We start from the raw sequence: 12,085 nt of genomic DNA, 5'->3' as shown, positions 1-12,085 counted from the left end.
CCCTTATTGCTCAAGGATTGCAGTGTAATAAGAAAGAAGGTTTGCTGATTGCCTTTTGATAAGACCATACCTGGAATACTGTGTCCAATTTTGGTCTCTGTATTTTGATATTTACTTATTAACCAGTTCAGAGATGGCTTTATGCTCCTCTGCAGCAGGTCCTTGCATTGGAGCGAGTGCAGCAAGTGTGAACTAAATTAGTCTCTGGGCAAGAGGTTTCGCAATGATGTGAAACTGAGAAAATTGGGTCTATATTCTCTGGAGTTTAGAAAAATGAGAGGCAATCAAAGTGAAACAGTCAAGATTGTGAAGGGACTCGACAGAGTAAATACTGCCAGGTCAATTCACCTGGCTGGGCAAATCTCGAAAATAGGGAAAAAAGATTAGGTTAAAGGACTATTCATTTGGACTGTGATGAAGTGAATCTTTGGAATCCTTCTGCCACTTTACACCCGACTCCCCCCTACGCAGACAATTGCAGATGCACCATCAACTAACATATTTAAGACTCAGATGGACTGTTATTTGGTCCCTCAGTGATATACAAAAACAGATTTAAGGTCTAAGATCAGCTAGGATCATACTGAATGGCAGAGTCGACTTTAACAGCACCTTTGGAGAGATATCTCTTTAGGCACATTGATATCCGCAGTTAAAAATTGAAAGTGGCTGCATTGTAATTCTAGGAAGCAGTATGGCTACTGGCGTACAGCCCAGTCTGGCTAAGATAAGATCAGCTGCTGTTTTTCTTTTGCCTGGAATTATAATTAAAGACCAAAGAGCCTTTAAAAAAGTTTGAAAAACAAGCGTTTTATTAGACTTATTCCTCACACAGTAATCGATAGAAACATATTCTGGCTGGATGTGACAGAGAGCATAGGCTTCATTTACACCACCCTTTGAAGAAAATTAAAACTATGGGCCTTGGTATTATTCCATTTGTTGCAAAAACATGTTTGCTTGCTTCCTGAATCAAGCAGCATTCCTCAGAGGGTCACTCGAACGATGGATTTCACTGACAAAATTAGAAAGGGCTGCTAGTCCTGTTGCAGGTTTCCACTGTTTTGCCAAAACATATGGAGGAGTTTCATTGAGGAGAGATGGCTGCTGGCCCTCAGCAAAACAAAAAGGAATTTCAGTGATCTCTATGGCCTCTGGGGAACAAGGTAAAAAAGACAACACCCTACAATTAAAGATAACATTTTTTTCAATTACATTGTTTCTTTATGTTATTTGCCTAAAGCACCAAATATTGTCTTTACATTATGTCTGTCCAGCAAAATGCTGTTGGTCGTTGGCTATTTGGCTCAATTTGTCTCTGAGTTTTTCCTTGAAGTTTGAAGCTACCTCTTGCCAGCTGCTCACATGACAAGGCGTAAAATTGCCCCCATCCATAGTCACCATCCTGCTCGAATTATCAGTGGAATTGCCCAGATGGACTAAGAAAGTGCTTCAGTGATACCCTCAAGGCCTCACTGGTGAAATCCGGCATTCCCACAGGCACCTGGGGGATTCTTTGGCCTAAGACCGTTCAAAGTAGAGGAGGAGCATCTGGGGAGGCGTCATGCACCTCGCGACTTGCCATCAGGAAAAAGCAGAACCCAGTGAAAACAACAGAAAGAGCACACAGCTGCACCAAAACCCCACCTATTCTTCCCCAAGTGTAACAGAGCCTGCGGAAGCCACATTGATCAGCCACTTATGGACTCATCCTGAAAGTGGAAGAAAGTCATCTTCATCTGCAGGGGACCACTAATGAGATTTGTCAGGATTCAGTCATCTCAACCATTTCCTTAAACTGACTCAGGATAAAATATGAATGGGAGGCTTTATTGTTTGACTTTAAAATTTGCATCTTGTTTTCAGAACCCTCTGTGGCCTCACCTTTCCTTATCTCTGGAACTTCCTTCAGCCCTGCAACTTTCTGAGATATCTGCATTTCATCAGTTCCAAATTGTTGTACATTACCCATTGTGATTTTCCACCATTGTTGGCATGCCTCACCTGTCAAGCCCTTACACCTTGGATTTCTTTCTACCTCTGCTACTCTCTCTCTCATTTCTAATGTTACTTCTCAAAAGATCGCACCTGTTCTGCTTAACTGGCTTACATTCTGATCCCGGGTAACACTAATATTGAACAATTCAGATCTCAGAGTCATACATGGCTTGATAGAACCAAACTTATTCTTTAAATTTGATTGTCAGGGACTGAACATATAAGAGATTGTCCCGGTAATTTAACAACATACTATAAAATATTACTAAACAAGAAAAACATGACCTGCATTACATGAGAAAAAACAGTAAAGGTTTTATTACAGGCATCAGAAAAAGATTGAAGTTTACACAATTTCTTTTATCCCAACATTCTCAAAGAACAATGAACATAAGACAGCCTTGTATGACTCTGAGATCTGGATTGTTCAGTATTAGTGTCATTCGGGATCAGAATATAAGCCAGTTCAGCAGAACAGGTGTGTTCTTTTGAGAAGTAACATTAGAATTAGAACATAGAACAAAGAACCATATAGGCACAGGATCAGGCCCTTCAGGCCTCCAAGCCTGCGCCAGCACATTTTGCCTTTTGATGCTAAAACTGTTTTCACTTACAGGATCCATATCCGTCTGTTCCCTTCCTATTCATGTATTCATCCAGGTGCTTCTTGCATGCTGCCATTGTGTCTGTTTTCACCACTCCCCTGGCAGTGCATTCCAGGCACTCGCCTTTGTGTGAAAATCTTGCCTCGCACATCTCTTTTAAACTCTACCCCACACTCCCCCACACCCGCCCCCTCACCCTACCTCATACCTTTAACCTGTGTTCCCTAGTAACTGACCCCTCCACCCTGGGAAAATGCCTCATACTTTCCACCTATCCGTGCAGTTCACATTCTTATAAACTTCTATCAGGTCACTCCTCAACCTCCTGCGTTCCAGTGAAAATAAACCCAGCCTCTCCAACTTTTCTTCAGAGCTAAAATCCCCCATACCACACAACATCCTGGTAAACCTTTTCTGTACCCTCTCCAAAGCATCCACATTCATCTGGTAGTGCATATTCTTACAAACACCCAACACTGTAGTGGAAAGTTGTCCCTAACTCCATTTTAAAGTTTCATGCACAGGCTAGTGCAATGCATTGGGTTTCCTCTCAGCAAATTTCTGCATATTCACCTAATGTTTTTCCATTCAGCTGGGCTCTTTCCCTGAGACACCTAAAATAAACTGCAAGATAAACTGTATTGTTTTAACTTCAAAGAAAACAGAAGTTTCCTAAACTCAGTTTCCAGAGATGTTCTTTCTTCTCTGCATTTCTCACTCGAGCATTTAGCACTTCAGCCTGTACTCTGAGAAACACACACACACAGAATGACTGACATTATGGGTTGTACCTCTGCTGTGTGCCTCTGGACCCCTATCACTAGGCAACAGTCAAGTTTTTTTTTATTAATGCACTAAACTATTCATCTCTTAATCACAAGGTCACCACCACAGTAAAATTCACATTAAGAAACAATCTTCCAAATTCCTCAACGTCAAGAGCTCTAAAATCATGCTCCCCTTCTTGACACACAAAAAGTAAAATCATATGTTGTTCTATTATTTGACATCATATTTTTTGATCATGCTCCTATGAAGTACCTTGGTATGTTTTACTAAATTAAAGAGACTACATTAGTTAAAATTGTTGCTACTGTTTATATGGTGTAAATGGTGTTGTCAAACGTCTCTTCATTACATCTTCATATGGATTTAAACAGACAATCATTGGAAATGCAAAGGTTGAATGTGGTTTTATTCTTACTACAGAGACTATTGACACTTTTGTTATGTACCCATCTAATGTGCTCAAATGTGAGTACCTATTATAGCCATAGGTTGGAGTTAGTTTCTAACAGAGAATAGTAACATTCACCGGTGACTAGTTTCTTTCCCATTCTGACAGTGAGCCGCCAGAGGGTGGACATCAGAGCCAATTATGCAAGAGTCCGAAAAGAACAGGGACAAGATGCCACAAACATTATCTTCACCTCCAGAATGATTTCCAAAGCACAGGTATGGAATTCTTTGAAACATTCATGTCCACTGCAAAGAGAAATTACTTATTGCAAATTTTGGTTTCTCCTTTTCAATTGGTGTTTCCCAGTAGTAGGAGAGAGGAAGCATTAGCGAGTTATTTTGTATGACAGCCAATGCTTTAAGATGAGCATTATGCCACTTACATGTGTCACTTATGAGCTCAACATGTGCTGAAGGACCTTAACAGCATTTATTCAACATTTCAGCACAACCCTTGGACATTTTTCAGATTTAGATAACATCATTTTCTACATTAAGTAGAGTTGTTAAATGAGTTCAACATTGGTGTGTAATGCAAATGCTTCACAAGGGCACTAAATTTGCTCAATAAGTCCAGAGCAGAAGGGTCCTCCTCAGTTTTCAGGACAATATTCACCCGTCAGCCAACATTTTGAAAAACAAATGAACTATCTGTTATTGCATTGCTAATTTGTGGCACAGTTATGTGTAAATTGGTCATGACATTTTCTATTGCAAGGTTCCTGGCTATAATTCTCATTGGATGCATGTACTGACTTGAAATGTTTAAAGATTGAAAAGAGTAAAATTTCTCTCCGGATGTAATAATTAATGTCGATCAGGTTTAGAGCTGAAACAGTGCGGCACTCCCTCAGCTCTGCTCCTGCAGGGTCAGCCTGAAGACAACCTCAAAGGTAGACTTCTCTCTTCAGAAGCAGGAAAGAGGAGTTTGCACTTTTTCCAGATCCTGAGACTGTCTATGGGGATGTAGTGGAGAAGCAAACACTGATGCGTGAATTTCGTAGAGGTGTCCCATTAATTGGCATGCAGGCAGGAACGCCATCTAATTAGGGGTGACAGTTAGAAGGTTAATCAGTTTGAGAGAAATAGCAATAGAGAGGCTACAGAAGGAGGGCACTTCAACGTGGAGGAGCCCTCTTAGCCACTTTTTTTACAAATGAAAATGTGGAAAATGTAGCCAGGCCACAGGTTCACAAGGAGGCCTTTAGCTACACCCCCATCCAGGCCTTGCAGGTCTGCCTGAAATACTGGGTCCCTGGCATGTCATTAGCTGTAGTTCTCGGCAGCTAAGTGAATCCCTACTGCTCCCATCCCCCACCATCACCACCCCCATTCCATATTGTATCAAGAAACTAGATGCTGACTGGGAAGTTTTAGTTAACTCTTGCTCAACAGGCAACCCAATCGATTATTTGCCTTCTGAGCTGTGCTTTGAGTGCAAGTGACATCCGTATTTTAGGATCCATCCATCTCTGTTCCCAACATTAGTAGGATTTCTCACAAGACATCGTGGTGAGTCTTAAGTCCAGGATCTTCTGACTCAGAGACAAGAGTGCTGCCCATTGAGCCACCGATGCCATTAAAGGATCTTGGCAAAATGGAAGCACTCCATTTAGACTGTTTGTTCCAGGTTTTTGTGTGACTCATCAGGCAAAATCACCATGGGTAACCTGGAGAGCGTAGAAATTAATGTAAGAGAGTGTTTTTTTTAACCATCACTTTTGCATTGCACTTCTCAGCCAATGTTGTTTCTGACCAGGTTGAGACTCCGAGTCCTTTCCTGGCCATTCTCCCAGCCAGAGAAATTAATGAATGAACTAAATGGGTAAGTAGCAAATCACAGACAATCTTCCAGCATAATGATGTCCTAATGTAATTGTTAGTACTTTCATCTGTATTGGATCAAGCATAATGCTTACATTTCTCATCGAGTTATGATTGAACATCTGAAAAGTCTCTGTGTATCGTCTGATTCTGTTATTTGAAATTCCTTTGTGCAATATTATCACAGGGCACACCTATGTTGTAAAGTTTGTGGATGGTGTGAAACTCCATCGAGATTCAAATTCTGATGGATGATACAGGTTTTGCTATGAAATGAGACGCTTTCTGTCAAATAACCGCAAAAAAATTCCCATGATTTTCAATCATATTTTTGTGTGGATTATCTCGTAAATGTTGATGTACTTCAGGCATTGCCTGTGTATAGTAGATACACTTCCAGTGATCTCCTCAAGTGGTCAAAACATTCCCAATAAATATTCAAGTACTCCTAGAAGCCTGCATAAGTATTGACATCCTCCAGTGTTATCCCCTTATTTTCAGGACTTTCTTGCCTGGGATCCCGGCATGAATCTCTACAAATACTTACGGCCCTTAGGAATTCTTGTGGTGGCTGAGTGGGTGGAGGGAGGCACAAGGTGAGAAGGGCCCGTCTTATCTGAAGTCTGAGCAATGTTAAGGCAAATAAGGATTCCATTTGCCTCCAGGCCCATGGGCTGTTTGTTAGCAGCAGTCTTATGGTCGAAGCACAGCCGTAGCCCAATCTGCCATGTTTGAGATGTTTATCAGAGGTCTGAAGCTCAGCTTCCATTGCCATTTTGCCACCACTGAAATCACACCTTTGTTTTGATATAAAGAGAAGCCTGCATTTATGGGCAACATCATGGCAACTTGGAGCATTACAATCCGTGAATGTGACAGGTGAGACAATTGTACCTGACTGAATTTAGCAAAACTTGCCCTGTCTGTTGCATAAAAATTCATTCCAAGTAGAAAGTAAGTAACCTGACCACATCATTTTCTTACATTAACTTTTAAATTCATTTTAAGATCCTGGAAAACACAACAGTAATTATAAGAAGTCCATAAATTTGGTAGGATCAGTAAAAAAGAGGCCTAAGATAGTTTTGACATTTAAGGTGAAGAGTTACCTTTATTGTGATCTTTTTCCCAACCAACCACAATTCTATGTTCTGGTTTTCTCATTGCAGTAAGAATGTCAATGTCAAAGAGATCAAATTCTGAAAACCTGCATTTTCCTGATAAGAAACTGGAATTGTTAAGTTGCAGTGGATTCCTGTCATTAAACCTTTCAATATCCCAGCAATGGATCAGTTTTGAAGTATTAGAAGATTGGAATTGAAGACACCAGAGAAAAGTTACAATCTGTTTGCCAACGAGATGCTGCAAAATTAAACCAGCTACTCTTTTCCTTAACTGGTTGAAGACAGTAGAAACACACCCTCCAGAAATTTACATTTGTTGCTCAAGGCACTGAATTACAAGACCTGCGATTTGAGCTAAAACTAGATTGAAAATGAAAAGGAATCTGTTTGGAAGAAAGAAGATCAAGGCTAAGTGATTCACCATTTATAGAAAAGCAAATTGTTTGTATTCATAAAGTTAGCAACTAAAACCAAATACCAAAAACTTTATCTATCACTGCTATCCAGTCATCTTACAGCTGTAGCAGCATAAAGTAAAAGTTCCCTTTAGAGTCATGGAGTCATACAGCACAGAAACAGGCCCTTCAGCCCATCTTGTCCATGCCGACCGCTTTCCCTAAACTGAACTAGTTCTGTTTGCCTGCATTTGGCCCATATCCCTCTAAACTATTCATAATCATATACCTGTCCAAGTGACTTTTAAATGCTGTAATTATGCCCCTCCTTGCCAATTCCTGTGGCAGCTTGTTTCATATATGCACAGACCTCTTTGCAAAAAGGTTGTCCCCTGGGTCCCTTTTAAATCTTTCCCCTGTTACCTGTACCCTTATATAAATTTATATAGCACCTTTCAAAACCATGAGATAAAGTACTTTACAAACAGTAAATGACTTTGAAATGCGTCATTCTTGTCATGTAAGGAGCAGTGTAGCTAATCTATATACAAGCTCCCACAAGTAGAATGATGTAGAAAAACAGATAATCTATTCTTAATGATATAGATTAGAATGTAAATATTGACAAGGATAATTCTTGTGTCCTTACTGCCATGGATCTTGTTTATTCACCTGAGGGGGCAGACAGAACTTCAGTTTACGATCTTATCAATTTTCCAGCAGGGCAGAATTCGTTCAGCACTGCACTGAACTGTCAGCTTTGATTTTTCTGCTGAATTCATAGAATGAGACCTGAATGAATCATTGAATCATAGAATCCTTTCAGTGTGGAAGCAGGCCATTCAGCCCATCGAGTCGTACCAGCCCTCCAAAAACATTTCTACAGATCTACAAATCTACACCCTACCCTATAACCCCACATTTCCCATTGCTAACCCCCTAACCTGCACATCCCTGGACATTATGGGCAATTTAGCATGACCAATCCACCTAACCTGCACATCTTTGGACAGTAGAAGGAAACCAGAGCACCCGGAGGAAACCCATGCAGATAACGGGGAGAATGAACAAACTCCACAAGGTTACCCAAGGATAGAATTGAACCTGGGTACTTGGCATTTTGAGGCAGCAGTGCTAATCACTGAGACCTAATCTATGCCCCAATGACTCTGAGGCAAGAGTGCTACCTTTTGAAACACTGCAGATACACATAGAGTTGGAGAATCATCAGCACAGAAAGGGACTGTTTCGCTGTTCATACCTGTTCTGGTACTACCGGAATAGTCCTGCAAATGGATGTGAGTTTGCTCACTGAGCTGGAAGGTTCGTTTTCAGACGTTTCGTCACCATTCTAGGTAACATCATCAGTGAGCCTCCGACGAAGCGCTGGTGTTATGTCCCGCTTTCTATTTAACTGGTTAGGTTTCCTTGGGTTGGTGATGTCATTTCCTGCATTGGTCACCAGTTGGTTCATTCAGACGGTGAAATCCAGAACTCTTGCATTAAAAAAAAGTTTTATTTCTCTTCCTGCTGCTTCACTTGCCAATTGTCTTAAATCCATGACCTCTTGTTATTCATTGTCCAACCAGTGGAAACAGTTTGTGCCCTGAACCACCTGTGTTCAAAGTATAAAAATTCCAGCCTATTCACGTTGTATGGAGACGTGTGCCCTAATGCCAACCTCAAACAAGTAATTGTAACATTATGCTCATAATTGTCAAGGTGTGCCCTGAATCACCGCCCCCCCCAACACACACACACACGCACGCACACACACACACACACACACACACACACACACACACACACACACACACATACACACACACACTTTCTATACTCAAAGTGGATGCCAGCTTAATATATCCAACCTACTGTCAATATTCAATACTTATGCCGCAGTATCAGTCTGAAGAATCCATATTCAGTACACTTGTTCCCAGTCCAATATATCCTGAGGCAGAATGTGTAACACGGTGGACGTGGATATAGTGATCTTTGTACTGGAGAGCATGCAGGATCAGAAATACCAGCTGGAGATCAAACTGGTAGGTGAGATTATTAACATTACAATGAGGATAACAAGGTATGGAACTGAATCTGTGGAAGAGGCTAAAGACAGTGGCTTCATCTTCTTGATGCTCAGCAAGAGATTGTCGAGGCTTCACCAAGCCTGGATTTTATTGCCTCTAGACTCTTTGATTCCAATGTATTCCTTGCTCATCTCCAGCTGTCCACCGTCCAGGAACGAGAACTCTTCCCAAACTCTACTGTCCCTATTCTATCTTGGCCCTTGTTCCATTCACCCATCACACATGTTCCTATTCATTCTCAAATTCCACCGTGATCTCATGTTTCCTTAACACTGTAATGTCCTTCTGCAATACATTGCTCTGAATTCTGTGACTCCTTTAATTCTGGTTAAAACGTTTTCATCATTCCACCACTGTTGGCCATGCAGTCCACTCCCTAGACCCTGAATTCTTAACATGACCCTTAAGATCTAACTCCTTCAACAAGCAATTGGTCATCTGTCCTAATATATCCTCATGTGTCTCTGGCTATGCTTCCATGAAATATGTTAGGAGGCTTAATTATGTGAAAGGTACTACTTAACCCAAGTTGTTAGAAACAGTGGCGAGTAGGATCCTAAGGATTGCTGTCTATGGAGCTCTGTAAAAACAGGCCCCAGATTCTGTTTTGAGTAACCTCCACCAATGACTGCATGGAGTTAAATGAAAAATAATAAAAATACATTTGAATCCTTGAAAATCCCACCATTATCACTCAGAACTTAAACTGCAAACTTCAAAGCTTAAGTCATGTTTATGTTTCACTTCATAAAAACTATCCCCTAAGCAAATTGTGTGTACCTTAACTTAATTATAGCCTTGTGCTGGAAAGTAAAAATTTAAATGTGTTTATTTTAGATTGAGTCATCTCCACTTAAATATAAATAGAAAGCTTTTAAGAAGCTTTTGTAATTGAATTTGTTTAACTGGACAGGACTTGCTGCCCCACAGGATGTCATATGATGGGGACAAGTGATGGGTCACGTTACAAAGTTTTTGAAAGAAATTTTCACAAATACATTTAATGTTTTAAATTATACAATAGGCAACTTTGAAATTTAGAGGCATCGTCACTCTGTGAATGTGATTCTGAAAATTTGGCGAACAAGCTATTGAAAAGTGAAGTCATGAAAGATTCCTTAGCTCAGGGCACCTCAGCCAAGCCAAATATAGTTGGTGCAGCAAAGCTGCTGCTGATCTCAAGAGTTTAATCCTTGTGCTTTGATCCCACCTTGATTAAAAACTTGTTGACTGAACAGAACTGGATTACAGATAGCACTGTTACTGGGCACTGCAGAATACTGGCTACAATTTATTGCTACTGAATGAACAATAAAAGGAAAAGAAAGAAAGTTAACTTAGAAAGGGTAAACAAAGGAAATCCTGGCCCCATTATCCTGTGGTTAAATAAACCTTGCTGAGCTACTCATCGTCTCCTGTGTTGGTTCAGCACTGACTGGAAATAATGACTCCTGCTTCAAGTTTCTCTGTACAACCTTCTGAAATTATTGTAACAGAGTCTTACTTATTGTGGCAGTGGTCTGATCCAACCATAATTAACCACACAGAGAGAATGTATTGAAATCACTTGGTTAATCATCATGCTTTAAATGTTCCTACTGAATAAATGAAAGAAATGTTGACACTGTTAGGGTGCTTTTTAATTTTATATGGTGTGTTGCAGTCTAACTGGCATTTACATGGTGCCCTCCACATCCCACAATGTTTCACAGCTAAGGAAGAACTTCTTAAACTTCAGTCATTGTTGAAATGCAATTAACTCAAGAACCAATCCGTGTACAACAAGACCCCACATAATGAAATACAACAATGCAAAGATGGCCTATTTAATGACTGTCCTGATGAAACATCTTCTCTCTCACTCCGCCAAAGCTATTTGATCCACTGAGTATTTCCATCATTTTCAGTTTTTAATTTTGCTTTAGTGATTTTGATTGAGGGATGGGTCTTTGGTTTAATTTTGTCTTATCAAAACACCCCTGGCAGTGTACTGTATAACCCTCAGTACTGCAATGGACAGTCAATCCAAAGTGTCACAAATTGGTCTTGAGCCCACTGACTGAGAGACAAAAACACTATTAACTGAGCCACACTGACAATTAGTGTTGAGAATGAACAGCTCTTCACACAGTTTACACAATAATTAAAACAAGATAAATTAATTTTTACATCAAATCCATGGCACCTGGGCCAACATATATTTTTATCCCCAATTACCTTGAGAAGGTAGTCAAGAGTGAGGTGAGCTAAGTTGCTGTTTCAGAGAACTAGCACATACTCCATGAACTAATTGGCCTTCTCTCTGTTGTAACTATTCTGATTCACCACTGTGCTTGCTAGCTTATATATGGCAAAGTATCAAATTTAAAATTATGGCCATTCTTTTCAAATTCCTCTATATTCTTCTCCCCCTCTTAACTCTGTGTCTTCTGTCAGCTCTTCAAGATTGCTGTTTTTTAGTCATTCATGGGATCTGGGCATCGCTGGCCGGGCAGCATTTATTGCCCATTCCTAATTGCCCATCGGGCAGTTGAGAGTCAACCACATTGCTGTGAAGCCACATGTAGGCCAGACCAGGTAAGGATGGCAGTTTCCTTCCCTAAAGGACATTAGTGAACCTGATGGGTTTTTCCAACAATTGGCAATAGATTCACAGCGATCATTAGACTCTTAATTCCAGATATTTATTGGATTCAAATTCCACCATCTGTTGTGGTGGGATTTGAATCTGGGCCCCAAGAATGTTGACTGGGTCTCTGGATTAACAATCCAGTGGTAATACCAATCAGCAATCACCCCCGTTTCTG

The 12,085-nt window shown here is 40.5% G+C and overlaps 1 protein-coding gene across 3 annotated transcripts in view; it reads left to right on the top strand.

The window, feature by feature from the left end:
- LOC125459451 (doublecortin domain-containing protein 1-like) overlaps window positions 1-10,868 on the top strand; it is a 484,037-nt gene extending 473,169 nt beyond the window's left edge. For all 3 annotated transcript variants that reach the window (XM_059652117.1, XM_048545936.2, XM_059652115.1), the window contains 3 exons: window positions 3,949-4,058; window positions 5,602-5,667; window positions 6,836-10,868. In XM_059652117.1, the coding sequence (XP_059508100.1) occupies window positions 3,949-4,058; window positions 5,602-5,658 (167 nt within the window). In that variant the 3' untranslated portion in view covers window positions 5,659-5,667; window positions 6,836-10,868. The remainder of the gene's footprint in view (window positions 1-3,948; window positions 4,059-5,601; window positions 5,668-6,835) is intronic.
- The last annotated feature ends 1,217 nt before the right edge of the window (window positions 10,869-12,085 follow it).

Source organism: Stegostoma tigrinum, chromosome 17 (genome assembly GCF_030684315.1).
Source record: "Stegostoma tigrinum isolate sSteTig4 chromosome 17, sSteTig4.hap1, whole genome shotgun sequence".
Lineage (NCBI taxonomy): Eukaryota > Metazoa > Chordata > Chondrichthyes > Orectolobiformes > Stegostomatidae > Stegostoma > Stegostoma tigrinum.
Note: the sequence above shows the minus strand (reverse complement) of the source record. Positions and strands in the feature narration are given on the sequence as shown.